The sequence below is a fragment of the Pseudoliparis swirei genome, chromosome 12, assembly GCF_029220125.1.
Source record: "Pseudoliparis swirei isolate HS2019 ecotype Mariana Trench chromosome 12, NWPU_hadal_v1, whole genome shotgun sequence".
Taxonomy (NCBI): Eukaryota; Metazoa; Chordata; class Actinopteri; order Perciformes; family Liparidae; genus Pseudoliparis; species Pseudoliparis swirei.
The window spans coordinates 6446580-6473440 of record NC_079399.1 but is presented as its reverse complement, the minus strand read 5'-3'; the positions used below and the strand labels follow the sequence as shown (position 1 = coordinate 6473440).

The window sequence follows — 26861 nt, the reverse complement described above, 5'->3', positions numbered from 1 at the left end:
TCGTGGTTGACATATACATTCCTGAGGTGGTCGATTCAACCGGAGAGAGAGAGAAAATGTCGGGGCAAACGCTCACGGATCGCATCGCCGCTGCGCAATACCAGCTCACGGGATCAGATATGGCCCGGGCTGTCTGCAAAGCCACCACTCACGAAGTGATGGCGCCCAAGAAAAAGCACCTGGAGTGTAAGTGGAGTCCTTCTTCCTCTATTTTCCCCCCTCCCGTCTTCACGGGTTGGCCTTATGGGGCCTGTATCGCCTCTACCACAACCACCAAGACCACATGCCACCACATGGCGTGTAATTATGACCAGTCGTTTCTTAATGGTCTTAGCTTAAATGGGGTGTGGTGCCATGAGGAATTGATGCGGCCATGGGGACCTATTGTGTCAGCCTTAAGGTGATGGAAAACCCACGGAGAGAGAAAGGGAGAGTATAGGAGAGGAGGGGAGAAAGGGACATATTTTAAGGCAGAATGACAAGTCATCCTCAGAAACAAGACACAAAAAACCTTCCCTTAACTTCACATTTCAGCTTCACTGTACCGGCTCCTGCAGGTCTGGATAGTGAAGGAAGCGTGAGTGTTACACACATACTACATTAAAATGTAAATTCCAAGGTAATGCCGTCTGAAAAATGCAAAGAGACCTTTGGGTTGAGGCCATAAAGTCACAGCTGCATACTATTATCAAACCTCACAGCTTTATTGACACGTCCCCCAGATGACAGGATGGGGCCACCTTATGGCAATTTTGAGATTAATCACATGTCATCACAGACAGTGAGTCAGAGCGAGGCAGCGGCGTTGCCCTGCATTTGGATGGCGGGTGGTCCAAATCGGTTCTCCATGTCTTTTTTTTGCGTGCCTGCTCTGTGTGTGTGTGTGTGTGTGTGTGTGGTCGCCGGGCAGGTCTGGCCCTGCGTCTTGGGGCAGGACCTTCTATCTTGTGATCCGCTCCCCTGCTAAATAATGTAATAATCAGCCAATGACTGCCTTGCATTATTTACACAGCCAAAGGTGGCAATGCTAATGCTAGCAATGCACCAGAGACCATTGCTTCTCCCCTCTCTCTCTCTCTTTCTCTCTCTCTAACTGTTGACTGTTCGGACTGTTGAGCAAACTTCCACCAGCCGTGACCTCTTGGTCCAAACCGCAAGAGGTCGCCGCTCTACTTCTATATACCACAAACACTCCAGCAACGTTGAAATATTCTTATGCACGTTATTTATGCGAGGCGACGGCTATAAAAAGAATAAACAGTTCACATACATTGATTTTTAGTCTATGAGATTATATGCTGTAGCAATTCAACAAGCTTCTCGTATGTAGGCCACTCAATCTCAACATTGAGGACACACACACACACACACACACACAAAAGCCATTAGGTCGAGTTTATAGGTGGATTTAGTCATTTGTCGCGGTGTGATGCCAACACATTTAGTGACCCTTGGGGTGGGCGTGTTGTCAGAGGCGGTGGTGGTGGTGCAGTGGAGTTGCCATGGCAACAGATTGAGTGTGTCAGGGGACAGCACTTTTTATGACAGAGGGCAATTGTGAGAAGGAAGAGGACAAATGGCAGGCCTGTCATCTCTAGAGTGGAGAGATAGACCATCATAATGACTGTATATTTATTTATTTATAGAACCAATACACTGATTGTATTCGTCATGGCGTCTCAGTGCGGGTAAACATTTATAAAAACATTTGCAGCAGGACAAATAGTCATGACTGTCTTCTGATTGGACATGGCTCAATGTGAACAGCCTGATGTGGTTGATGTGAATGAGAGCGTGTCACAGGTACCTTTTGACGCTTGATTTACCCACAAAATAAAAGTGGCATAAGTAATATATGTGCAGGACGTTCTTTTGTATGGAAAGCATAGAGTTTTTTGGCTTTGATGCCTGCATTTGATTTCTTGCCGTATCGGGCCCACAGTGCGGGGAATGAAAAACCTCAGCATCAACGGTGTGTTATTTATTGCTTTTGAATTTCATATTCCAGTTTACTTACTCGTGTCCTATAGACGCAGACTGCGGCTATCTACTGTGTCAAACAGTGGACGGAGAAAAGAACAGTCGAGGGTGTGTGTTACACATTTCTAGAGAACATGTGGTCCATGCAAGGTCAACAAAACAGAGTTCACTCAACACTTAAGGCAACATGTTTAAATTAATCTGAGGTCAGTGGAGTTAGCTCATGTGTCGCGTGAGAAACAGTTGGATGTTGAGTCAAATTAAAATAATTCAAGGCTTGAAAAGGAATAGTTTTTTTTAATTAACTCTTATTTGCTTTGTTGCTGAGAGGTGAGGAGACCACACCAGCATCTCTAAAGCTGACCAATCGACACACGGCATCTTTTTAATTTAATCCGCACAAAAACGACAAGCTGCTGTTTCTCCAAGGGAAGTGATGTCACAGAATATTTCATGTCATCAATGTGGGTCTGATTGACATTCACTGTTGTGGTCACTGTTACTGAGTGACTTCTGTAAAATGTAATCTGGAATATTCCACTCGAGTGGTTTTGAGTTGCAGCTGTAAAAAAAACACAGACTAGACAAAGACACACACACACACACACACTCGCACAGCGTGAGGACTCGGTTCCTTCTCAGAGCTCTCCTGTGGGCCGTGGATTATCGTAGAGTCTTTATTTAGCTCAGTCAATCCTCATTAGACACACGCACACTATGTCAATATGTTTCAGGTGATGATACTATGACAGAAAGCGTGGATTATATCTGTATATAATATGGGCCCGTTGTTAATTAAACAACAGTAAACAGGTATAATAACATACAAGCAGAGTATTTATTGGGGTATTATGAACAGATAGTGTGAGAAGTGTTGTGGATAGAGCTGTATCCATCATGCTCGTATGAATATTAACGTGTCGCTGTGCCAGGGACATGATAATGTTACATAATCATATTTCAGCCATTGTGGGTCAAGTCTCTCTATGTATGTGTGTGTGTGTGTGTGTGTGTGTGTGTGTGTGTGTGTGTCATTTAAAAAGGCTGCAGGGAGATGTAATCTTCAGCTATTTCACAGAGAAGTTAAATCAAATGAGGAGGGGGGGAAAGGAGAACAAATAGAGGGTGTAGGAGTAGAGGATGAAATGAAAGCAGTCGTGTGGAGGATCTTCAAGCTGATATTGTCTCCTCCGTTTTGTCATTGGAAGATAATTGAATAAACCTGGATCATCACACTGACGGCACTGGTGACAATAAGCTGAGCCGTGTTAGATGGTGAGCACTGTGTGAAACAGGTGGTCTCAAGACAGGTGTGTGTGTGTGTGTGTGTGCAGTACGGGGGATGGGCAGTGAGACAGCAACCGTAGAAAGACCAGGACCGGTGATTAGTAATAATCTGTTCATCCCTTACACATTCTTGTGGACAGTAGTGCTCCTCAGCGGACGCCCTGCTGTTCTCTACTCTTGCTCTTTCCCTTCTTTCCCTGGCCCCTCCCCCTTTTGCTGTATTTCTGCTCTACAGTCTGGTATCTACCCACTCAAGCCAAGGCCAATATCTATATCAATATCACGGCCTTCACCGCCTGCCAATAAATTCTGCATGCGTCTCTGGCACTCGTTATGGACGCACTCAGACCTGCCTTGTTAATGTCAGGGGGATGGAAACAAAAGAGAAAAGTATGGTGTTATTTTTATCTTTTTTCAACCACAACTGTGCCTTCAACAAACGCAATATGTGCCCCGGTATTTATTTGTGTCAGGCGTGTCATAGATGTGTCAGAGCCTCTAGCCGTGCTGCATGATTGGCCAACGTTCTGCAATACACACCATTAGTAAAATATCATATATCCTTTGTTTCTAAAGTGTTACCTCCTCTGCCTGATAAATCCTCCCGCTCTCTTTTTATTTGCATGGCCATCTGTCTGCCAACCTCTCTCTCTATCTCTCTCTCTCTATCTATCTATCTATCTGAGAAGAAACTCTCACACCAGACACAGAATTAATACAACGTTAGATATGATGATTTATCTTTTAAAGTCAGGTGCCAGCTCAAATGCAGATGGTGTGTGTGTGTGTGTGTGTGTGTGTGTCAAAATGAAAATAATCAAAATGATGTTGTTGCTTCTCTGGTTCCAGCTTCTGAATTGTGAGCATATGCTGCTCCTCTTTGTCTGATATGATATGAATGTATCATATTTTGGTTTAGGACTGGATTTTTCTTACATTTTAGACAAATTAGTGCAAAAGAATAACCGGTAGATTAACCTAAAATAATATAGGTTGAATACAAATTACACAAAACATTCATTAAAGCAACGATAAGGAACTGTCGCTTAGTGTTGATTTAGCAGCTAATGTTAGCAACTTCAACTCACGTTAGCAAGAGCGTTAGCTAGCTGGGTTTTAGGCAGCAACATAAATTATATATTGATGTACAACAACATCTAACAATATATTTTGTAAATAAAATAGACATTAAATACAATATTAGGAGATGGAGGGCCAGTTCAGGTTCAGTTTTGTTCTTTGAATGACCGACAAGGTCGACTCTTGTTTTATGACTGTATTTTTAATCTTTTCTTTTTGTCGTTGCTGTTCCTGCTCCAGTATCAGCCATAACCACAACATATAAAAACTAAAGAAAAATCTCATGCTGCTTTCTCTTAACTGGCTAACATAAAACCTCAGTATGAAACTATGCATGTAAAAATGTAATAATTGGTTCTCCGGGTCTGCTTCCTCGAAATTGCTTTGTCTGATTTCGCAGCGAATCTGACCCGGCGACAGGCATTAAGATATAGATATCAATCTTCTCGATTAAAAAGGCCTCTGTGTTAAATTTAGACTGTTTCATTATCAGTTAAAACTCCTTCTCGTAACTTTTTAGACCTCATGAAGTGTGTTCGAAATTAAAAACATGTTTGCCCAAAATAAATTTGTTCTTGAACTGGAAAGAATTGAGAGGTTAGTCACCGTCTGCAATGTCGTGCTTGACCCACAGGAGTACGTTTCTTCATCCTCGAGGGGAGGAAGACTACTCATGTTCCACCTTGTGCTGATGCAACGGACCGTTCGCTGTTGGGCCGCTCTCTGTTTGTCTGAGTGTCTGAACTGGCAACCAGGGAGAGGCGCTGACGAGGCATTATTCTGTCTTTTTGCATTGTCAGTATGCAGGTGCTTGCATGTGTGTGTGTGGGCTGGTGCACTAACACCCATTTGTATGTACGTCAGGTTTTTCTCCTGACTAAATATTCTGAGCCTGCCCTCTTTATCAAAGTTTAATCAGCGCTGTTCAGATAGTGTAGGCGTGTGTCTAAGACTAAACCACCAGTGGCTCGCCTCTTAAGTGCCACCTGGTTTGAACCCTTGCCCAAACTTCACGTCGTCAGACTTCTAATTTTCGCGCGACGTCGTTGATGGTAATGTTTGTTTGCGGGTTGCGTTGCAGACCTGGTGTCGGCCACCAACACCACCAACGTGAACATCCCCCAGATGGCCGACACGCTGTTCGAGCGAGCCACCAATGCCAGCTGGGTGGTCGTCTTCAAGGCCCTCGTCGCCAGTCATCACATGTGTGTCCACGGCAACGAGGTGAGAGGAAGAGCAATTACATCTGGTGCAACTGAATCCATGGATGAATACAAATGATTACATTGTTGGAGTTTCTTGTTGGAAAACACGATGGGAATGACTGAATGGATTTTCCAATTAATCTCCCAGTTCAAATGTATAATACATTTCTTGATAATTAACTTGTGATGTTGCTTTGGAGAGCTGGAATTGCTCTTGTGAGCACTTTGAGGGTTGTGTGTGGTGCTGAGACGAGCGAGACCAGTAGGCTTTGACCACAATTACTCAAAGTATTGAAGAGAGTCCTGTGATTAGAATGAAATGCCATTCAAAAATGTGAAGAAACCTTCTAAATATACGAGTTGATGTGTTTTGTTGTCGTGTTTTCTTTCCACTATTTTTCCTTGACAATGGTTAAATCTGTATGATGTGCTCTTTCTGTTCCTCAGAGGTTCATTCAGTACTTGGCTTCCAGGACCTCCCTGTTTAACCTCAGCAACTTTATCGACAAAACCGGCTCGCACGGTAAGAACAATCTTGCAGTATCTGGCAAATAAATAAAAACAGAAAGAGATACACCTAATGAAAGCTGTCTGGTGAATGTGTTGGGAGGGACGAGACGAGATCTAACTCAAACTCATTCACACATGCATACAAACAGATGCATGCTGGGATTTCTGTATTGAATGTCCAATGTTTCATGTGTGTTTAGGCTCTCATATTCATACATTTTATGATCATGTTTTTTTATTTATTTTACATTCTTAGTGAGAGCACATGTACTGCTGGATTTGTCGGGTTTCTTTTCTCCGACAAAATGGATGATATTACTACATCCTCAATTGAGATGTGCTAAACAACATAATAAAGGGCTTGTTTTATCCCAACAATTCCGATTGTATTTAAAATGTTTGGCATGTGGGATAAAAGAAGAACTTGGTAAGAAGACATCTGTGTGCGGCTATTTTCTCAGCTTTTTGTACAGTTAACGCTGACCTGAAAAGTATTTATCGAAGCAACTGGGATTGACACCAATTTGCAGTTCTTAATGTTTTTTGGTGAATTTAACGAAATGTAATCAAATGTGTAGTATTAGTTTAATCTTTTAAAGGCTTGTTTAAAAAAAAATTAGTTTTCTCTTGAAACAAAGGAACAGATTAGTTCAAAGGGATTCATATCTAGATTTTTATCTTGAGGAAAACTTAAGAGAAAGTAAGCAATTCATTTTCTTTATTATTTCCAGCAAACAAGCGAAGTGAATGAACCTCGTCTGCTTCCTGTCATCCATTCCCTGTTTAGGCTACGATATGTCGACATTCATCAGGCGGTATGGACGATACCTGAACGAGAAAGCCTTCGCCTACCGCCAGATGGCTTTTGATTTCACCAGAGTCAAGAAAGGGTAAATCAAACATGGCGTTCACGTTGTGCTTATACACCGTTGCTTCCTCACTCCTCTACTCATGATGCATTGTATCCTTTCAGTGCCGAGGGTGCGATGAGGACCATGACCACTGAGAAGCTGTTGAAAGGCATGCCTGTTCTGCAAACTCAGATCGACACACTCCTGGAGTTTGACGTGAGTCAGACCGTGGCCGGATATATGAACTTATTTCCGTTTTCCGAGGTTTTCCCGGGTCTTCCGATTCTCGCGCGCTCTCTCCCTTTTCTCAGATTCATCCCAAGGAGCTTAACAACGGGATCATCAACGCTGCGTTCCTGCTTCTCTTCAAGGATCTGGTCAAACTGTTTGCGTCCTACAACGACGGAGTCATCAACCTATTAGGTCAGTCGTCCACTCGGCATCGTTTAAAACGTCCACCGCGGAGAATCTGAACCTGCAAAACTCTTTCTTTCGCAGAGAAATACTTCAAGATGAAGAAGAGTGACTGCAAGGAGGCTTTGGAGATCTACAAGAGGTTCCTGACCAGGGTGGCGAAGATCGGGGAATTCATGAAGCTGGCCGAGGTAAGAGGCAAACCAAGAGCCCTCTAAACCGCCTTCATCATGATGCATACGCGTCGTGACAAAGCAGTGTGGGGACTGTGAAGGGTGGTAAAGCAGATTTTAAACTCTACTTCCTTCAACAGACAATCGGAGTTGAGAAAAACGACATTCCTGACATCAACTTCGTAAGTTAAAACAGATTTTAAAATGGTTTTTTTCCTGGAAGCATTGTAATCAAGAATGTAATTCACATGAATATCACTCACCCCCCCCACACACACACACACACACACACACACCACTCACCCACCATAACTCTCCCCACCCCAGTGTCTCCACCCGGGGGTAGTAGTGGATCTAGCAGACTCAGATGACGAAGACTGTCCTTTTACACCTCTCGAGGACCCGGTAACCACAGAAACCATGGGTGTCCTGGCTGTGTGCCTGTTTACAGGATGACGTGTCGGCATGTTGATCTTAATTGAATCTCAAACACAAATCACGCCTGTGTGTGTGTGTGTGTGTGTGTGTGTGTGTGTGTGTGTGTGTGTGTGTGTGTGTGTGTGTGTGTGTGTGTGTGTCTGCGTGTGTTTATACACACGCAGACACACGTATTGCAGTGAGATTTGTCTTCTTTTTTTTTTACCACTTTCTTTTTCTTTCCTTGGACTCGCACTGCCTGTCACCACATTGTGGGAGACAAGAGGAAAAGGTCACGTATTTATCACTCCACTTTCGATTCTTTCATTTATTTCGTCAGGCTCCCAGCAGTATCCTGGAGAGTCTGGAAACACACATGAACGGTTTGGAAGACGTCAAGGGTGGAAAGAAGGGGTAAGTCCATTTCAGTTTAGGTTCTTCGTGTCACACTGTGTTGAGATCACTAAAGTCTTTGTAATTACATTAAAACAAACGTAGATAACCAAGATAAATGTTGGTAGAAAGAAGCCAAAACAAGAGCTATAATTCGACAATTTCTTCTTTTATCCCCCTTTATGTTCATTTGGAATCAACAGTGAAGGGTGAGCATACATCTGTTTTGAAGATCACTAACTTCTTATTTTACTTTAATGATTGCATATAGCGCACTGTGTCCTGTGTATTTGTTCTTGAGATTCTCACACTATAAAATAAACCCATCAAATAATGTTCAACCTCAAGAACTAACGACTCCTTCTCCTCTCTCACCTGTTCAGGTCTCCAACAAAGGTGAGGTGCACATTCAAAACACTCCAGATCTTGATTGAGTTATTCCAGTCCGATGCACCGCTGAAAATGGGGTTTCTCTGTCCATCTTCCAGGGGTCTCCGACGAACAATGTGTCTCCGACATCGACTCCGGCCAAATCTTCTAACGCTGTTCCAGCGCTGCAGCCTCCTCCTGGGGAGGGCGCTGCCGCCGCTGCCGCCGCCGCCACCGCCGCCGCTGCTGAGCCGGTTGAAGAGTGAGTGTAAACTCTGCGACCTCTTCTCTGCCTTTTTATGATTCTGAACGTTTGGCAATAAATAGTCGTTGCAACATTTCAACAAATTGGACTGGGAGTAGTTGACAAACCTTACAAAGTCTTATTTTTAGTCACACGAGCATTGTGGCAGGAGGGATGTTGATGTCAGTTGTTTGGTGCACCACTTTGCTCCAGACAGTGGTCGACACATTTAATTTAAAGGGAAATATCTTTACAACTGTTGGATTGATTGCCCTGAAATTTGCTTCGGTAATTAATAGAGATTCCCATTGGTCTCGGCTGAAGCGTCGGTTTATCGCTCGTCAGCCAGTGTTAACAATCGTCGAGCGTCACTGAATGGCTTCGGACAAAGAGCAAGTGTTAAATAATTACCTTCTGCAAAGCGGCGATAAACTAAATGTTTCTATCTCGTTCCCCAGTTCCTTGTTGGACCTGGATCCTCTGTCCTCCTCGGGTCCCTCAAGACCATCAGCTGCCCCCACATCTTGGGGAGGTAGGTCTCTCTCCATCCTGTCGACTCAGCTGAAAATAATGCAAATCCACATCATAGCGTTATATTCAATTCAATTCAATTCAGTTTATTTGTAAAGCCCAATTTCACAAATTACAAATTTGTCTCGGAGTGCTTTACAATCTGTACACATAGACATCCCTGCCCCAAAACCTCACATCGGATCAGGAAAAACTCCCAAATAACCCTTCAGGGGGAAAAAAAGGGAAGAAACCTGCAGGAGAGCAACAGAGGAGGATCTCTCTCCAGGATGGACAGAACAATAGATGTAATGTGTACAGAAGGATAGATTTAGAGTTAAAATACATTCAATGTATATGACAGAGTGTCTGAATAGTTCATAGTCGGCGTATTCCACGATGGAGACCTCCACGATCCATCAGGCAGATGGAGGTAGAGAGGTGGAGTGGGCGGAGTCTCAACAGGGCAGTGGCGTAGTCGGTAGCAGGAATTCCACGACCGTATATAACAGTATATCAAGCCAATAAGTAATCTATTGTCTTTAATGTCAAAATGTGTTATTGCTCGGGTACTAACATGTGTTTCCCTTGTTCTCTTTCCCCCTTTCCTTCCATAGATCTTCTTGGATCAGGTGAGTGTCGCTCGACTCTCCCCTCCACCTCCAGCCTCTAGTCTCGACTGCTCTAGTCTTAAATCCTCCTCCAGGACACCTGACGTCTTTGACTTTCTTTCTGAACAAACAGAAATTGAAGTGACCTGGAAATAGTGTTAACGTTAGAATCCCAATTCAACCTGTAGATAGAGTATTATGTACAACTGTCACACGGTTACCTCCCTGTTTGTCTCCTCAAGCTCTTGAGTCTGAGTCGTGTCTCTGTTTCTCTCTGCCTTCTCTCTCCCTTCCCTCCACATCCTTCATTGTCTGTTTTTGGTTTACAACGGGGCGATTTTGGTTGGTTGTTTTTTAAATTTGTTGGTTATGACCGGATGGTGTTGAATAATTTAACTTTAATTTGGTTAAAACTCGGATATTGCTTTGCTTGGTCAACTCCAACATTTCTTAATTGGCTATAATTTGAATTGGACCTTTGTTTTGGATTCATTTGGTTCACTGTTCAACGGTGACTATTTTGGTGGTTATTTTGGGGATTATTTTGGTACCTTTCTTTGGGGATTTCGAACACCCCGTTGGTACTCGCAGAAATGGGCGATTCCTTGCTCTCTGAACCCACCCTCACGGCAGAGGCAGCCCCCTCCTCTGCAGCAGCAGCAACGCCCACTCCTGCAGCGGCAGAACCTGGAGTCTCTCTAGCTCCTCCCACTAGCACAGCAGCCGCCACCACCCCTGGCGCCGCCAATATGGATCTGTTGGGAGGTCAGTGGGCTTCCAGAAAATTCTCTACGAAAGAATCACTCTGGGAAGCTCAACCCTAAAAACTATCACACAAATACTATAACACAAAGACTGCATGCTCACACACATAGCATGCTGACTTATCACTGATATTGTCTGTTTTCTGCTACCGAAGTTGCATCATTAGAAACACTCAAGTCCAAATGATGCATTGATGCACACCTACATCAGCTATAAACTATGCCTAAAAAAGTATTTATTGTCAAATAAATACATTATTCTGGAAATTAATAAGCATATGAATAAATTGTGCAAAATGTATAAATTAACAGAATTTTTTAAAATTTGATAAAATAACTTATTTAAAAATTCCCCTTTTCTTAAAGTCTGTTTTTACTCCATGTCACAATTAATTAAAACCATCAAGTTGCCCACTCAGCTCTAAGCCAATCACATGCCTCCAGCATGTTATTTGAGTTTCCTGTGAAGACGGAAGTTATTTTGAAGCAGGAATTGACACGTCTTTATAAAGCAAAACACAGCTCTGGTTAACCAGCTGCTCTCATTACCAAGTACGCTAACTGGGTAACTGTTAGTTAAATTGGTAGTTGTTCAGTTTCAAGATTCAAGATTACAATAGCTCGCTTCAGAGAGGAAGTGCAACTGTGATTGGCTAAAAAGGTGAGAGAACTGTGATAACCCCGCTGTCATGAAAACTGAGATTATGAAATAGTATTCAAGGTTAAATCAAAGTGCCAATTGTACAAATTAGAACATTAAATAAAAACACATTTTTAAAAAGGGCAACAAAAAAAACTGTACTGTGAAAACAATTTTTTTCCAGAAAAATAAAAGAAAAATCAATAATTTATTTTATATCAGAAATTACTGGTCCATTTAATAGTTTGACACAATGTATTCTTCTGATTATTTAATTTTTACAATTATTTATTTCTCTAATAATGACCATTTTGGGGCTGCATACAAAATATACATACACACAATCTCATTTTCTCTTTTCCTCACACACACAGTACGGCACATATTTCTGCATCATGGCTTCGGCTTGCACGTGAACATACTGCCACTTCATTCTCCACATGCGTCTCGTTTGATAGGCAGACATGCTTTTCTTTGTTCTCAGCGAAAAGCAATTCTATCAAACCGTGTCACGTGGCTACAGCTACAGACGGCAGCTGTAACACTTGTAGATTTCAGGCTTCGTAGATTAACCCTCGCAGTAGTGCCTCCTGTCTGTATTCCCATTTGTCCATTCACCTGTCAGTCATTAACGTCCTATATCAATGCGGCAAGCCTCCATGATTTACAGCTGAAAACGTACAACAAGCGGCGATAATGCTCAAAGCCTTTATTTTTACGCTCCACTTTTCCTCCTCGTGTTTCTTGACTCCTGCTTTTCTCTTTTCATCTTCACTTCTTCACCCTCCTCTGCCTCTCTGGGGTTTGTGTGGACCCCAGACGCCTTTTCAACACCTGTTCCTGCCGCAGAGGCCTCTGCAGCGGCCGCTGAAGGCGGGGCCGCCACCGCCGCCCCCGCTGCCAACGCCGGAGCTGGTGGGTGACAGGAAGTTTGTCTGTGTGTCCGTCCGTCTGTCTGTGTGTGAGTGAGTCAGTGGTGGAAAGTAACTTAGGACAGTCGTGTATGCCGTGTAAAGGTTTCTTTAAAAAAAAGGAAATGTAAAAGAATCGTAAACCACATATGTGCGTGTACCAAACACAGTCCATTAATATTACTTCACTCTTTCACAATAGGCGATTACAGATTAAAACTAGAATGGGCACTCGGTAGAGCGCATACCTTCGCATATCACAAGATTGGGCATTGAATTATGAACATTTTGGCATTAGTTGCATGCCAATTGGACACAAATGTATCGTGCTATGGTAAAAAAAAGATTTTGACCTTTCCATTACCTTGACCTTGACCTTTGACCCGATTGATCCCAAAATCTAATCAAATGGTCCCCGGATAATAACCAATCATCCCACCAAATTTCATGCCATTCAAGAAGATTTGACCTGTTCATGACCTTTGACCTTGAGCTTTGACCCGATTGATCCCAAAATCTAATCAACTGGTCCCCGGATAATAACCAATCATCCCACCAAATTCCATGCGATTCGGTTCAATACTTTTTGAGTTCTGCGAATAACACGCATACAAATAAATAAATACATAAATAAATACACGGCGATCAAAACATAACCTTCCGCATTTTCAATGCGAAGGTAATCAGAGGATCCTAACCATAATGTGTTCAAAATGGCCGCCATGCATTTACATCCTGTCATGCATGGTCACATGGTTTCGGGACGAACCATTTTTTTGTGGCAGGGGGATATCCTGTTTGTAACAGTTGGCAGAATTGTTGCGGACATACACAGATATATTGATTGGATTTTAATGTGAAATCAAATTTAGTACTATCAATTTAAAAATAAATTACCAATAGATAATGCTCACTTTAATGGTTTTTAATCATTATTTTGAGGCCAAGACACACAAGAAAAGTGTGCATTGCTTAAATTTGCACAATCGCTTACATATGACATTTTTGAGGAAAATAGTGAAGAGAAAAAAAACCTTATTCTCCCCTTGTGCTCGAATGTTATTATGTTTTTAGACAGACTTATAACCCATTATACAGGATTTCATGGATGCAAGGCAACACAAATGCATCCAACTTAACTACTTAAAATAGGTATCATAATGCAATATGTATATATTGTTGTACTGCTACATAAAGAGTCTATTGAGTGGCATCTAGCGGTGGGGTTGCAAATCTCAACCAATTGAATACACATATACTCACTCCTCTCTTTCCAAATGTGTCGGATAACCTACGGTGGCCTTCAGGTAAAGAAAACCTGCATCAGGCCTCCTCTAAAGATAGTGTTGTGTTTGTTTATTCTGAGCTACTGTCGGAACATGGTGGTGCAAAAACTAAAAGATTATTAGCTTCAGGTGATGCACGAATGCGAAAAATAATCATGAATGGCACATAATATTCAATAAATCCCCCACAATCATACACGCTGCTCTTTTTAATAACATCTCATTGCTCTTCCCACCACTGGTTTGAGTGCCGTGACTGTGAATGCAGATGTGTCCTCGCTAACAGCTGTTTGTGTCGGCGTGTTCGTGTGAACGTCGGGGTTTCATCTCGAGGCGTTGCGTCGGGACACAGTAGGGCGTCCATTACTGCTGGTGTCTGGACGGTGTTGTTGTTACCATGGCGATCGAGGACAATGCTCTTCCTTGTCTCTTGTCTTTTTTTGGCATCTGATTTGTGCATTTGCTGTTCTGGAGAAGGCTGCCCGCGGCAGTCCTTTGGTTTTTAGTTCTAGTTGAGTTGTGCTTTGTTCCACGACGAAGGTGTTTTACATTCACTTCAATGGTTTCTCATTCTTTCCATCGCAGATGATATTTGGCGTTCTGTGTTGGAGCTCTGCACATCCTCTCCTTTAATTCCTCTCAGATTCTCTTTCTCCTCCGCTTTCATGTTTAGAGCAGTATAATCATCATCCTCATCATCACATTCAAACGTGTCTACTCTGTGCTGTATTAACCCTTGTGTTGCCTTAGGGTCATTTTGACCCAAATCAATATTACACACCCCCCCCCCCCGCCTTTGGGTCATTTTGACCCGATTCAATGTTTCACCCTCCTGTTACCTTTATATTTACTAACATATTTTACCCTTTGGGTTCAATTTGACGCCAGCAATTAAAACCTCCAGAAAATTATTATAATTAATATTGTTTTCCAAGTTTAAGTGTGAGGCACTTTATGTTTGTTTGTTGACTACCGAAAGAACACCGACATTAAACATTGAATGGGGTCAAATTAATCCTAAAGCGGGGGGAGGGTGTAATATTGATTCGGGTCAAAATGACCCTAAGGCAACACAAGGGTTAAAGTCCCCTGACTAACATCCTCCCTTCCTATTCACCTGTTACATTTCTTCCTCACCCCTCCCCCCCCCCACTTCCCCCCCCCCCCAAAAAAAGACCCCTTTGCTCCCCCGGACAGCAGCACCAACGCAGCAGCGCCTGCAGGTCTAGACCTTTTCGGCATGATGACAGTGGAGAATAATAATCTGGGTAGTTCGCTGGGTGCCTGTTCTAGCTGTGTGGTGCCCCGGCCTCCCCCCTCCCCTTCCCCATCACCGCTCTTCACCTCCGCATCCAGCGCCATCACCACCACCACCGCCGCAACCATTTCAGCCCCCGGCGCCGCCAACCCTCCCACCGACCTCTTCAGCGGTAAATGACAGAGAGAGCGTGCTCTTATTCATATTGACCAGCATCCTCCTGGTCCTCTCCCCCCCCCCCATCTTCTTCCTCGCTTGTCTTCTTCTTCATTGGTGTCCTCTGACTAATGCGCACATATTGAAAGCCTTTTTTTTTCTTTTTCTCTCAGTTCGCTGCCGTGTGTGAGTCAGAGCATCCTCACCATTTGAAAGTGTTTTTTTAAATACTCCTGCCTCTGGGTGCGCATGTGTTCCTAGATCTCTTTGATTCCATGCCAGACACACGCTTCACCAACGCAGACCCCACTCCCAGTGTTGACTTGTTTACAGCAGGTACCCCCAATGCACCTCGATACTCCGCCGTGCCTCATGCGCTCTCCCTCACCTGTCCTGCTGCGTGTGTTTCTCAGCTTTGTCCTTGGCTTTGATGAGGAAAGGGGAAGAAAAGGCTCCCTCACGGGTCGGCTGACAGCTACTGAGCCATCGGAAATGTTTCACTCTTTCCTACTTTCCCCACTCCGGCATGTACGGCGTGCACTGCAGTGGCAATTGATAAATGTGAATTATGAATCAGTCACAGACAATAGTTGTGTGTGTGTGTGTGTATTTGTGTGAGAGTGTGTGTTCGGGCGCTAAACACCGTCTCCACCTCCCCCAGCGGATGTGTTCAGCTCCCCTGCCCCCGTCCTCTCCTCCGCACCCCCACCCAAAATTGACACGGGAGGCATCATGAACCTGTTTGGTGGTGGGTAACTCACTGAACCTCACTCTGCCTCCCCCTGTTCACGAATGCATCATCTGGGAAAGATCGGATGAAACAACGAGTGTGTGTATTAGGCTTCATGAATGGTCAGACATGTAGTAGCAGTGGGAATTCTTCTTTATTGCTCAATCATGAAAGGAGCGCAAGAGAATTATTTATCAATTATTTAACTTTCCTTCTTTTTTTCCTGGCCTGTTTGAAAATGCACATGGGCTATTTACTGCGACTGTCAACTGTGAGACGAGTTCATATGAGTGTGTGTCTGCTGGGTAATTTAAATATACATGTGATTGTGGATTCGGCCTTCCTATCTAACTCCGAGCACTTTGTTTGGCATTACCAGCACGAAGCCGAAGGCTGACTATTACCCCTTCTTTGCCCTTATGCTGCGATGGGAATGGCTCATCAACCTCCTCTGACCTGGCGTGGTATGGTATGGTACATTTTGATTTGACCTGCCAGAGTCCACAGGAGGAGACGCCACAGCTGCTGCTGCTGCTCCGGCTGCGCCCGGTGCTGAGCTCATGTCAGGTAAAAAAAAACAACATGTACATAAGTAATTCTGCATGAACAGTGAAGGGTTAAAGACAGTTAACAGACATTTTCTGGGGGGTGAAATGTCTGCAACATATTTTCATATGTTGGTATTCCCTCACACATTGTGCTGTGGCCATGGATGGATTACATAACGGGCTTACAGAGCACAGGCCCAAGGGCCAGAGCCCTTGTTTGAGGTGACCGTTGTTTATTGTCAGAGTGTAACAACTCGTGTGTAGACCCAAATGCACCCTCGACTCCAGGGATCCTACGAACTTATATTCCACACTCTGGAAACGGCAGACAGAGTATCAACAGGACGAAGGGCTGGTAGGTTCTCGGGGAGTCGGACAAGCGGGTTAACCAGGGACAGGCAGGGTCGGCAACAGGAAATCCGTCTAGAAACAAGTGCTGGAGAGTCTGGCATAGAAAAGGAAGAACAATCTGGCAAGTTGTGTGTGTGAGGCAGGAGACTATATAGGGATTTGATTAGTGATCAAAGACAGGTGTGTGAACAGGTGAAGAGAGTTAGACTGACGACGGGGAGTGAGGAGGGTGTGGAGCTGAAACTGTGACACAGAGATTGTTTTGTTTTGCTTCTCATAGTCCTTTTAAAATTCAGTGTCTGTTAACCAAATGCAGTGGACAACTTATTTTTAATTAAGATACAGCCACATCAGTAAATGTATTTAAAAATCAATGATTTAGGAAAATACATCCTGTATCTTCACCTTTTTTTTGATGTTTTCTTGTCATTTAGCTGACGCTTTTATCCAATCATGTTACATTCATACACCGTAGACACAGCTACGGGGAGCAACTGAGGGTTAAGTGTCTTGCTCAAGGACACTAGAGCGGGGATTGAAACCACCAACCCCCTGATTGAAAGACAGACCTGCTCACCCCTGACCCAGAGTCTCCACACTCTTACATTTTGTACGGCGAAGTTCTTCGTCTGTGAACTGAATTCTCAGCTGAACCTGATCACTTTAATTCACCTGCAAAAGGTTGTTGACAGGCATCATATCGTATCAATCTGGGGGAGAGGGGGGGTGGGGGGGGCGTGCTCAGGGCCCCATTGCCTGATGATCCATCCATGATTATAGCGATTGTTCACTCCCTTGTAATTGCATGATGCCTTGGCGTTGTCCTTACGTTATCGTGTACTTTACAGCAACTTTATCGACATCTCCCTTTCAAACTGCTCACTTGTTTGCCTGGTGACACGTCTGTGTTGTGCAAGTCAGTCAGTTTCTATTAACTCTGGTAACGGTTAATGAAATGGTTTGCTGTTAGCCAATCTACATTTTTGTTATTATTATTCGCTGATTATTCCACTGAATACCTCACCGTTATTCAGTCAAAAGCTTGGGTGTGATTCTTCTGTTGTTGACTGCTTGTCATCGGTTCAGTATCAACGCAAAGTCACTGTTGACTTCCAGAGATTTAAACTATACGTCCGTTTATGGTATATGTCATCATTGCATCATCTCATTTGCATAGTGCTACCCCGGTCATTAGTCTGGGGGGAATTCCTCCAATCTTTCGGCTGTACAAACGGGTAACCGTGGTAACTGTTACCATGGCAACATGAACCCCCACCTGGCTTCGTTTCCCGTCAATCAATCGGTCTTCACAATGTATAACTGACGGTCTGCAATACTACTGCTTTCAAGCTTAACTCCTTTTTCCCCTCTCTTTCTATCATTCATGCAATAAACTGGTTTCATTGTCACTCGCTCCTTTAAAACCTCATTCCTCTCTCTCTCTCGTCCTCTCTCTTCCTCTCTCTCTCTCTGGCATCTGTGCATTTTACTTTCCTCTTTCTCTCTCTCTCTCTCTCTTTCTTTTTTCCTCACTCTCCCTCTCCATCTGGCTCTTGGGCTGGCTCATTGCTTGCTTCCTGCCATTTGATTGGGTGAGTTTCCTTGCTCTTTAACACGCTAATTTCCCACAGTGCACTGCTGCATTGCAGTGGTGGGGTGCCAGGCAAGCTCAGCTGCACTGTCCCTTCCACCACGAGATGCTGGACGGTGAACTCACCGTATTATTTCGTGCTTGTTTAGCAAATCAAGCCGGCTTCATTGTAGCTGCAGTGCTTTTGCCCTCATCCTGATTTCATTCCTGCAGCAATCAGACAGTAGAATCCTCAAAGTAATTCAGATTTACCAACAAGCACAGAGAGGGAATTCTCGACATTGTGCATGTTGTTTTTGTCGGATATACGGTCACAAAATGTGCTTTATACACGTACATAATTTGTATTTCCTGTGCCCACACTAGAAATTACATTCGCGGTCAGCAGCCGACCTGACAGATGTCTCCGTTTTAGCAGATTACACGCAGGCTGCAAGAGATGACTGATTATTTATCATCATCTTAAATACACTGAAATTGTCTGTTGTCCTATTTGCTTTTAACGTAATTACATTTCTGACGTGACGGCGTCAAACCTGCTCTCTGGCTCACATTCCAAAGCCCCTCTCTCCTCACTGTTGTCATGGAGACATCTATCGGTTGTCATGGTAATCCCCAGGCTGCTGGTGTGAGGACCCCTCGCTTTGAAAGACGCTAATATCTCCCTCCCTCTCCCTCCTTGTCCCTCCCTTCCCTCTTCCCTTTCCTCCGCTCCCTAGTATTTGATGGACTAGGGGATGTAATGAAGCCCACTTTGACCCCTCAGGCGGGGGATGTTGACACTTCCATGGCCAACATGGCAAGTAGTAAGTAATCATTTAGATGCTCATTTAAATACTTGGTGCCATGCGCTTATTATTAGTGGGCGTTGGATGAGAAGATTGATGCCGCCCTCATGTCTGTCCGCTGGATACAAATTCTTTATACTGGCCATAAAGACTGGAAACAGCTGGCCGGGTTCTTGTCAACCATAACACAATCTTCCAAGCAGCACATATTAAAACATGACATCTGGTTTGTTCACGCCCTTTTATGTCATGGCATCGATCTTCTCATCAAAAAAGTTTGAACTCTAACCATTGTATATTTTGTAACCCCCATATTCATCCTATGTGGTTATTATAATGTCCTTAAATGAAAACAGTGAGTTTGCAGCACCTCTCTCTCTCTCTCTCTCAGATCTCTCGATGGGAAACCCAGCGGCACCTCAGGTAGCTCCCCCCTGTTGGGGCGCTCCCATGGTAAATGTTGTCTGTGTCTTGATAGCATGGAGTGGAGCCGCATGGCAGCGACAGGCAGGGCAGGGCAGCGATCACACACACGGCCTTCATCTGGCTCTCCAGGTTCCAGGGCCAATCATAGACCGGGGAAACTGAGAAGCTTACGGGGCAGTCAAGGAAAGGAAACAAGACGTCTAGGAACCTAGAGAACACTCTAAGTTACTGGTGGAGTTCACCTCCAATAGACCGCATGCACTGGTTGTAAAGGTTTAGAAAATGGTCCAAACCAAAGACCAAATAAGCAGATTTCAGTCCGGCTCCAGATCATTTTTATTGTTCTGGAACGACTACTGGAGAGTGGTGAAGTGGCTAATTGTAGTGCTTAAATTTAGGGAACGGCTTCTTCTTCTTCTCTTAAGTTTCTTTTCAGCCAGTTAAAGTCCAGGCAAGCCGAGCGGCTCATCGACACGTTTGCTTCTTCTGGACATTTCAGTTGTTTGAAATGTCATAATCACCTGAAGGCCTCCGGCAACATGCTTCCTCTCTCTGAGTCATTGTGCATGTGTACATCAGAAACTATTATTAAGAACTATTAGGCTAAGTAAGGGCTCCTGTGGTGTTGTTTTTGTTGTGTCAGGTTTTTTTCTTTTCTCAAAGTTTGTCCGTCTCTATCATTGTCCTGTATTGTTAGAGTTATTTTTTCATGTTGTGTAATTATCTTTTCATGTATGTATTGTTTTGCATTGTGTGTGTGTGTGTGTGTGTGTGTCTTATGTGTAGTGTAGTAACATCCCAACACCTCCTCTCCCCCCCCCCCCCTCCACACCTTTAGACCGTACCCATGGGTGTTCGTCCTTTTATGGGGACTCACCCCAGCTTCAGCATGGTAAGATCCAGCAGTCCAGTAATGGTCTAGTAATGCCCCCGAACCACTCTGGACATTATTGGACATTTATAGACAATTCCCATTTTTCGATGGCCCTCACACCCAACAGACGGCCACCATTGTGTCTCACCGTCTCTTTCTCCTTCCATCTGTCTCCGCGTCAGGCCGGGGCACCAGGAGCTCCCATGATGCAGATGGCGAGGCCAAGCTTCCCTTCCACCGGAGCGACCCCTGGAGCGCCGGTAACACACTCACTCTGAAATGGATTACACTCGCAATTTCATACGTACAGATTACGGCCGCTCCGGCAGAAAGGAGTTCAAGTGCTAAATTGTGTCTGCAGATGTCTCCCGGGGCGGCCCAGAGCCCCAGGAAGCCACCACCACCGAGGAACGCCCTGGACGACCTCAACATTAAGGACTTCATGTAGACGGACGGACCTGGAAAGCCCCCAAGGTATGGAGAAAAAAACGAATTATAAAGCTGCAACTTAAAGACTTGAGATTTATTTGTGTTGCTTGTCATAAAAAAAGGTTATGGAGCAGAATTGCACATCAACAACATGTCCGACATGTTTAGTCCTGCAGTCTAACCATAATACGAATAATGTGACCATCCAATACAAATCTGAAATTACAGGGAGGTTATTCCTTTATTTATTGTGAAAGACTGAATAAAAATACTACAAATGAAACAATCTCAGGAGGTAAAGAAAGTTTTTTCTTGAACTGCTCGCAACCCACGTCCACACTAAAGAAAAAAGCTTTAAGAAAACCTAAGGACACATATCTTAATTCTTCAGGAGGAATGAGAACTGTCAGTTTACTCGTCGAGTATTTTCTATGGCTCTGTCATGTCTGAGAGGATAACCTTCTGATGATGTCATAGTGCTGTCGTCAGGGTAATCTCAGGTCCGCCTTGGAGATTGGTGTAATACACATGAGTGTACCGGGCTGGGGGGGTCCGATGAAACGACACTATTGGTTGAATTACAGGAAATATAGGATCTAGTTTGACCCACACTGGGAATATTGCTCCTCCATCTCTTTGCAAGTCCCCCAACCTAATGGACAACAATAATCTCACTGCCAACTCGCCAAACACAGACGCTTCTACGACGCTCTGGGTACCCCTCTAGCGTCCACTTGTCAAAAAGAACTTCCTTCTTCACAGGAAGTTAGATTTATGCAACGAAAACCACATGTTCGTGACTGTGTGTCGACTTTCGACTCTTAACTTTACGTCTCTGCGTGTCTGAATCTCCTTCTCTTTCTTCTCAGAGCACATGTCTTTGGACTTCACCTCCTCTTCCTATCGAGAGCACTTGTTTTAATCGGGTGTCCCTTTCTCTGCCTCCTCTGTAGGTTTGTCATTGTGTCTGGAGCTCTGTGGATGTGGATGGCTGCACTTGCCCCACTGCCTTCCCCCTCATGCCCCAGCCTCCTCAGCCAACCAGCCATTGCATCCCCACGATATTTGCCCTCTCTGACCTCGTACCAGCCGCGACCCCTAAACCCCCCCCCCCCTCCGCTCTGCCCCCCTCTTATCTAATGTTGTAGCACAACTGTGAATGTGAACCCTAGATACCGAGAAAAACAAAAACTCTGTTTATGTGTGCGTGGGTGTGTGTGTAATTCAGTGTTAACCTTTACTTAATATACTATGAAAAAAATTAACAAAAAAATAATAATAAATGTGTATTTAGATTCATTCTGGTTTATCGCATATCAGCTGACTTGGAATGGTGGATAAATGTTGGTTTCTTTGCGCATCTCCCAGACGAAGACTGTGTTGTTAAATGTGGACTGTGTTCGGTGTGTGTAACTTCACTGGCCAACCCCCACTCCTCCACCCCTGTGTCCGGACTAATACTGAGCTATGTTTATGTCATTAAAAACTTGGTTGTACCTATATCTGCCCGGCCATTCATCCTCCCACCTGTCTACAGTTCCAACTGTACCTGAAAACAACTTGCACTGCAAATCTGGATTTGTCATCGAACACATGACCCTGTGTTCAGTTTAACTTTTTTTAATTACTTTTTTCTTTCTTTTTTTTTCTCTTCATTTCTTTTGGGGGGGGGGGGGGGGGGTCGTACGAAACATGCAAAACATTTGTCAACTATGTTCAAATTGACTTATGCATTTTAGACCATTTCAAATGATAGATTATACATATTTTCTTTAATCTTTATTTTGAAAGAAGAAGAAAAAATTATCATATATTTTCTAGTTATGTCAAAATATATGGTTGAAAATAAGGCAAGTAGACAACAAAATAATAATTCCCGCCTTCTTTGTACATACCTCTTAATCTGTAATCAGAGGCTGTGTTGAATGGAAACTTTGCCCCTGTTGCGCCCTCAGCTGGTGTGGAGTGGTACTGCATCGTAGCATGCAACGCAGGTCAATCTAGGAGGCATTCTAATACTCAGAGGACTCCTTTCCTGGTCTCGGTCTCCACACAAGATGACTAAATGTTAGGGTGGGAATCAAAGGGACGAGGAGGCAGTTGTGTATGTGGTTGGGATGTGGCGTCAGTCCTCGGGTTGGTTCATGTACTGCCACTGGAAGTCTTGAGGATGTCACTGTAAAGCACTCGAGTATACGCTGGATGTTTTGTGTGTTGTTTATTTCCAAAAGTGACTGTATCTTAATCCATTGTGGCATTAACGAAGTGTTGAAAGAAAAATAAAGACTACGACACAAAAAAAAGAATGTGGATAAGTAATGTTTGCTAAGTATTCAAATGAAGGCTGTGTTGGTTTTTTGTTGTTTTTGGAGGTTATTTATGGACGGCATCGTTCTTTCTTCCTCACCCCCACCTGCATGTGAGTCCAAATGAGATGCAATAAAAGACAAATACACTGATCCAAACTACCCTCACGGCTCATCACTTATCTCTGTTGTGATTTCAGCGACTTGTTGTTTGAAGAATCTACATTTTTATTGGTTATCCGAATGAATTATTACTTTTGACAAGAAAATGTGTGTGTGGCATACACACTGCTGACACAATTACAAAACAAGATCATTTAAACATTGGAATATCCATGTATATGTTGTGTAGAGTAGACTTACTATTTATTTAACATGAAGTGAAATGAGGACCAATAGGTTTGACTTATTTACTTACTATACAACGATAATTGTGCAACACAGTAAAAAACAAAACTGGGTTATTTTTTTCCTCCACATAACTGCAGTTTCAGTTACAGACTGTTTGTGTTTCAGAGACAAACAAACAAATGTGGTTTAGAGAAGGTAACAACACATTGACATTTCTCTCACAAATTGAATGTTCTCACGTTCTTCTCTTAATAAACTGAGACATGGCTGAATACGGGCTACAGATCCAGAACCAGAACATGTGCCGGACTCCTGGGGTATATCACGGAGGTGTTCAGCTGGTCTCAGATGAGCATTTCTAGGATGCTATGTAAAAAAAAAGTTGCTAAGAATGAAAATGTGGTCAAAAATGTTTCAATAATTACATCAATAATGCCTTTTTTTCTTACAGTTAAGAATAAGTGTGATAAAATAAACAACAATGTAACCTTGTATAGGACCTCCACAGATGAGTATCACGAAAGATTGTTACGATATTCTTCTAGATCCATATAGATTTCTAAAATATCCCAAACAGCACAATGTAATATTGTCATTATAGCTGCCGGGGGGGATATCTTCAATAAGCGTTCTTCTTGCATATAGTAATATATAATCATCTTTAATACACACAGACATAATACGATGTTTCTCTCTTGCTTTGCAGTCAAACCTCTTTGCATAGATTTGGATCTCCATGGATCCAGTGACAGATCTGTGCATATTTGAGTGGCGTAATCCTCACTGCGACATTAAACTCCCTCTGCTCCCCTCCCTCCACCTCCACCCGCTGATGGCCAGAAAACACCCCAATCACCCTGCGCTGCCACTTCCCCTTCCCGCCTTCCTCTCCCACTTCCTGTCTCAGACGGATGTAGACGCCTGCGCCTGTGGCGCCCGGCTGAGCGTCGCAGCGCTGGTACATCAAATCGTCCGACTGGTTCGCCACAGAACAGAACCGGTACACCACCTGCTCGCGTCCGCCGCCGTCCGCCGGGCTCTTGTCGGCGTCGTAGCCTGAGAAGTGGATCCGTGCCAGAGGGGCGGCCGAGGGCGCCACTCCCAGCTCCATGTGCCTTTGTTTAAGGGGTCGCCTCAGCTCCAGAAGAGCGTAGTCGTAGTCAGGGGACACTGAGCTCGTGGAGCTCGTGGTCTGGATCCATCCTTGAGGGATTCTGGTCTGTTTAACTCGCGTCCAGCGTAAGACGGACTGCTCCCCGGGTTCGCCGGCGCCACGTCGTACACGGCCGAGACCTTTCAGTTTCCCGGATCGCCTTCCCCTCTCTCCGTCACCTATACTCCCACGATCAGCCGCATCCTCCTCGCCCTCGTTTCTCCCCCTGCGCCTCCTGCCTTTGCCTCCCCGTCTCACGACATCTCCATCAAGACTATTCTGCTCCTCACCTTCCTCCACGATCTGCTCCTCACCTCTCTGCCCCACCGCTTTCCTCCCACTCCTCCGTCGCCCTCCTACCCTCATCCCACTTCTTCTTCTTTTAGTCCTGAGCTGCAACACCCCTACTTTAAGCTTTTTGGCACTCTTGAGGTAGTCCCTCCCATCATGGATGCAGTGTGCCGCGGTCAGCACGTGTTTTGGAGATATTAGGACTCCAGAGCAGCTCGTGGAGAGGCGGACAGCGGTGGAGAACGGATAGTTGGTGATGAAATGCGAATCGGAGATCACAAAGCGTCCGTCTGCTCCGTACACCTGTCGTTTCCGGCGGGTGCGAGCCGGCGAGCGGGCCGGTGTTCCCGCAGACGTCTCGTTAAAACCCTGCAAACTGATATCTGTGTGAGTGCGAGTGCCATTCTCATGCATTGTCTCGTATCCCAGAATCCTCTCTTGCTCAGTCTGGTCCATGGGTGGTAGGCCGCTTTGACACTCTATCCCACAGAGAGTGTCTTCCCGGACAGTCTTCTCGTCATCGTCCTCCTCAGCTCCGTCGAACAAGGGCGTCTTGAGAGGCTCGGTGTGTGTGTCCAGCAGCACCGGGAGGCGCTGCCTGGTCCAGCAGGGCAACACGCTGCTCTCATCTCGACCAAAAACCTCCAAAACTGTCAGGGCTGCCGCACACAGCAGCAGACACAGGTAGTGATTGAACCCCATCCCACTGAAAAGAAAGAGAAATCAAGATAGACAATGCAAATAGCAAAGGGATAAGAGAGATGTACCGTGGATCAAAACCGTGTTAACATCTCTTCATCATTCATCAGGTGAAGAGAAAAAGTCTCAGCGTGTTTCCACATCTACTACTTTTATTTAGTGTTGATGTTGGTTTTAAAGCCAGAAGAGGGCGCACAAGCTCCCTTTCTAAACAATAAACCCCATTAACAGTAAAGCGTGAGTGTGATATTTGACTTTAAATTAACATGAAGTGTCTGCAATTGAATATGTAGCTCAAGATAATGGTAATGCTATCGTTATTACAATATGCAACATAATCTAAGCGAGAAAAAAAAGCCCTTCTGACAGTAATTGACTATTTTCTGATACAAATAAAGTCAAGAGGTCTTATTCTATTAGCTTATTCAAAGAGTTATACAGCAGATAAAACAAATAAGCCTGTCAGAAACCCAAAATAATGAAGAAATAGATCTAGTAGAAAGAAGATGCAGAGAAATTATGGCTTTTGTTTACAATATTCAGAGGACAGTTTTATCTTTAGTTGGAGAAAAGTTGTCAAGCAATATAAAAGTCTCTTCCTACCTCCAAGCATTAAAAAGACAACACCCAAACTTCCAGTGAATGTTCTCAGTCTCATCAATACAAAACCCTCTCCTCGCAAACGGCTCCAAGCTGACTGGCTTCCATCATTTAATGGGCTAAAAAAAGAACTATGTGCAAGATCCTCAGAAATCTACATCCCACTCCGATGCAGAAAAAAAGTAAAGAGCAAAAAGACAGAAAGAGGGAGTCAGCCGGGAGGGGCGAGCAGGAATGAAGGTTTTGATCATCAGTACATTTTGAGTCAAAAGTGCAGTCATGTGGAGAGAATATATATAAATATTACGCTGAAAATATACACAGAATAGGGATGAATTCATTTAGATGTTAAGTTATTTACAACGTGTTCTTTCTGAGAGTGTGTTTATCCATAAGTTTACATTTATGCCAGGTGACGTTTGAAGTCCACTGCGGGTACACTCAAAGAAATGACTCATTGGATGAACTCAATTAAATTGTTGGAAGGTTTTCCATCCAATAATTATATGCAACTCCAACTCAAATTTAGCACATCAGTGCAATAAAATGTAATTAAGTTAGTCCAACTCATTTGTATCAAATACATCTAAAATAAAATAACGATATTCATTAAATTAAATTAATTTGTGTTTGTCCAACTCAAAATATAAACTAACTAACTAACA

At 43.9% G+C, this 26861-nt stretch overlaps 2 protein-coding genes across 2 annotated transcripts; one reads left to right on the top strand and one right to left on the bottom strand.

Annotated features, from left to right (window-relative positions):
* The first annotated feature begins 6 nt into the window (after positions 1-6).
* Positions 7-23265, top strand: snap91b (synaptosome associated protein 91b). Its single transcript, XM_056427962.1, has 22 exons — positions 7-186; positions 5429-5571; positions 6000-6075; positions 6850-6952; positions 7036-7129; positions 7225-7336; positions 7412-7518; positions 7641-7682; positions 8258-8331; positions 8514-8519; positions 8694-8706; positions 8799-8941; positions 9382-9455; positions 10051-10065; positions 10636-10809; positions 12268-12363; positions 16288-16356; positions 18999-19085; positions 19459-19520; positions 20550-20627; positions 20729-20841; positions 21750-23265. Exons 1-21 carry the CDS (start codon positions 57-59, stop codon positions 20813-20815), a joined length of 1785 nt encoding a protein of 594 aa, XP_056283937.1. The 5' UTR covers positions 7-56; the 3' UTR covers positions 20816-20841; positions 21750-23265.
* A 175-nt stretch (positions 23266-23440) lies between these two features.
* On the bottom strand, positions 23441-26749 carry LOC130202417 (serine protease 23-like). Its single transcript, XM_056427947.1, has 2 exons — positions 26200-26749; positions 23441-25603 (listed from the first exon to the last, which is right to left on the bottom strand). The coding sequence occupies exon 2, from the start codon at positions 25597-25599 to the stop codon at positions 24160-24162; it is 1440 nt and encodes a 479-aa protein (XP_056283922.1). The 5' UTR covers positions 25600-25603; positions 26200-26749; the 3' UTR covers positions 23441-24159.
* Between the last annotated feature and the right edge of the window lie 112 nt (positions 26750-26861).